Source organism: Pterocles gutturalis, unplaced genomic scaffold, assembly GCF_000699245.1.
Source record: "Pterocles gutturalis isolate BGI_N339 unplaced genomic scaffold, ASM69924v1 scaffold26542, whole genome shotgun sequence".
Taxonomy (NCBI): domain Eukaryota; kingdom Metazoa; phylum Chordata; class Aves; order Pterocliformes; family Pteroclidae; genus Pterocles; species Pterocles gutturalis.
Genome location: NW_010116184.1, coordinates 996 through 1,683, shown reverse-complemented (window position 1 = coordinate 1,683; position 688 = coordinate 996). Strand labels below are relative to the sequence as shown.

Genomic DNA, 688 nt, shown 5'->3' with positions numbered 1-688 from the left:
CGCGCCCCCCTGCGCCCCCCCCCGGCCCTCAAACCCCAGCCGGTGCTGCCTCCACCGCCCCAATCTCCCTACCACCAGCTGGACTTTACCCACAGCCTGAGCTTCGACGACGGCTCCCGGGGCTTCCCGGACAGCTTGGAGCCCGGCCACGGTGCTTCCTTCCCATCCCTGTCCAAGAAGGAGCTGGACTTGATGCTGATGCAGGACACCATGCTGCCCCTGGCCTCCGACCCCTTGTTCTCGGCCATGTCCCCGGAGGCCTCCAAAGCCAGCAGTCGCCGGAGCAGCTTTAGCATGGAGGATGCAGACATGCTGTGACGAGGAGCTGCTCCGACACCGGGGACGAGGACTGGACCTTCGAGTTTGGTTAGTGAAGTTACAGGGCAGGAGGAGCCCGTCCTGCCGCGCACTTGAATCTACGTAGGAAAATCTTTTCTCTATGCAACGGGGGTCTCGGATCCAGGCTCGCCGGGTACCGCCGTGTCTTTCGCAAGCTTTTCTTTTGCCCGGAGCTGGAGCGGACCTTCTTGGCTTGCCGTGGCGTTGGCCAGACTGCAGATTCCCCAGCTCGGGAGCATGATCTCGGTTGCTTTGCCTTGCAGCAAAACCCTCCCTGGCCAGACCCCTTCCCCAGGGCGCTGGCTCGGAGCTGGAGCAGGCAGGAGCCTGGAGTCCCTGGGAGGAGAGG

At 63.8% G+C, this 688-nt stretch overlaps 1 protein-coding gene across 1 annotated transcript in view; it reads left to right on the top strand.

Annotated features, from left to right (window-relative positions):
* Window positions 1-318, top strand: part of TFEB (transcription factor EB) — a 3,240-nt gene extending 2,922 nt beyond the window's left edge. Inside the window, exon 9 of the mRNA XM_010075443.1 lies at window positions 1-318. This exon is cut by the window's left edge and continues 141 nt beyond it. Within this exon, the coding sequence (XP_010073745.1) occupies window positions 1-318 (318 nt within the window).
* The last annotated feature ends 370 nt before the right edge of the window (window positions 319-688 follow it).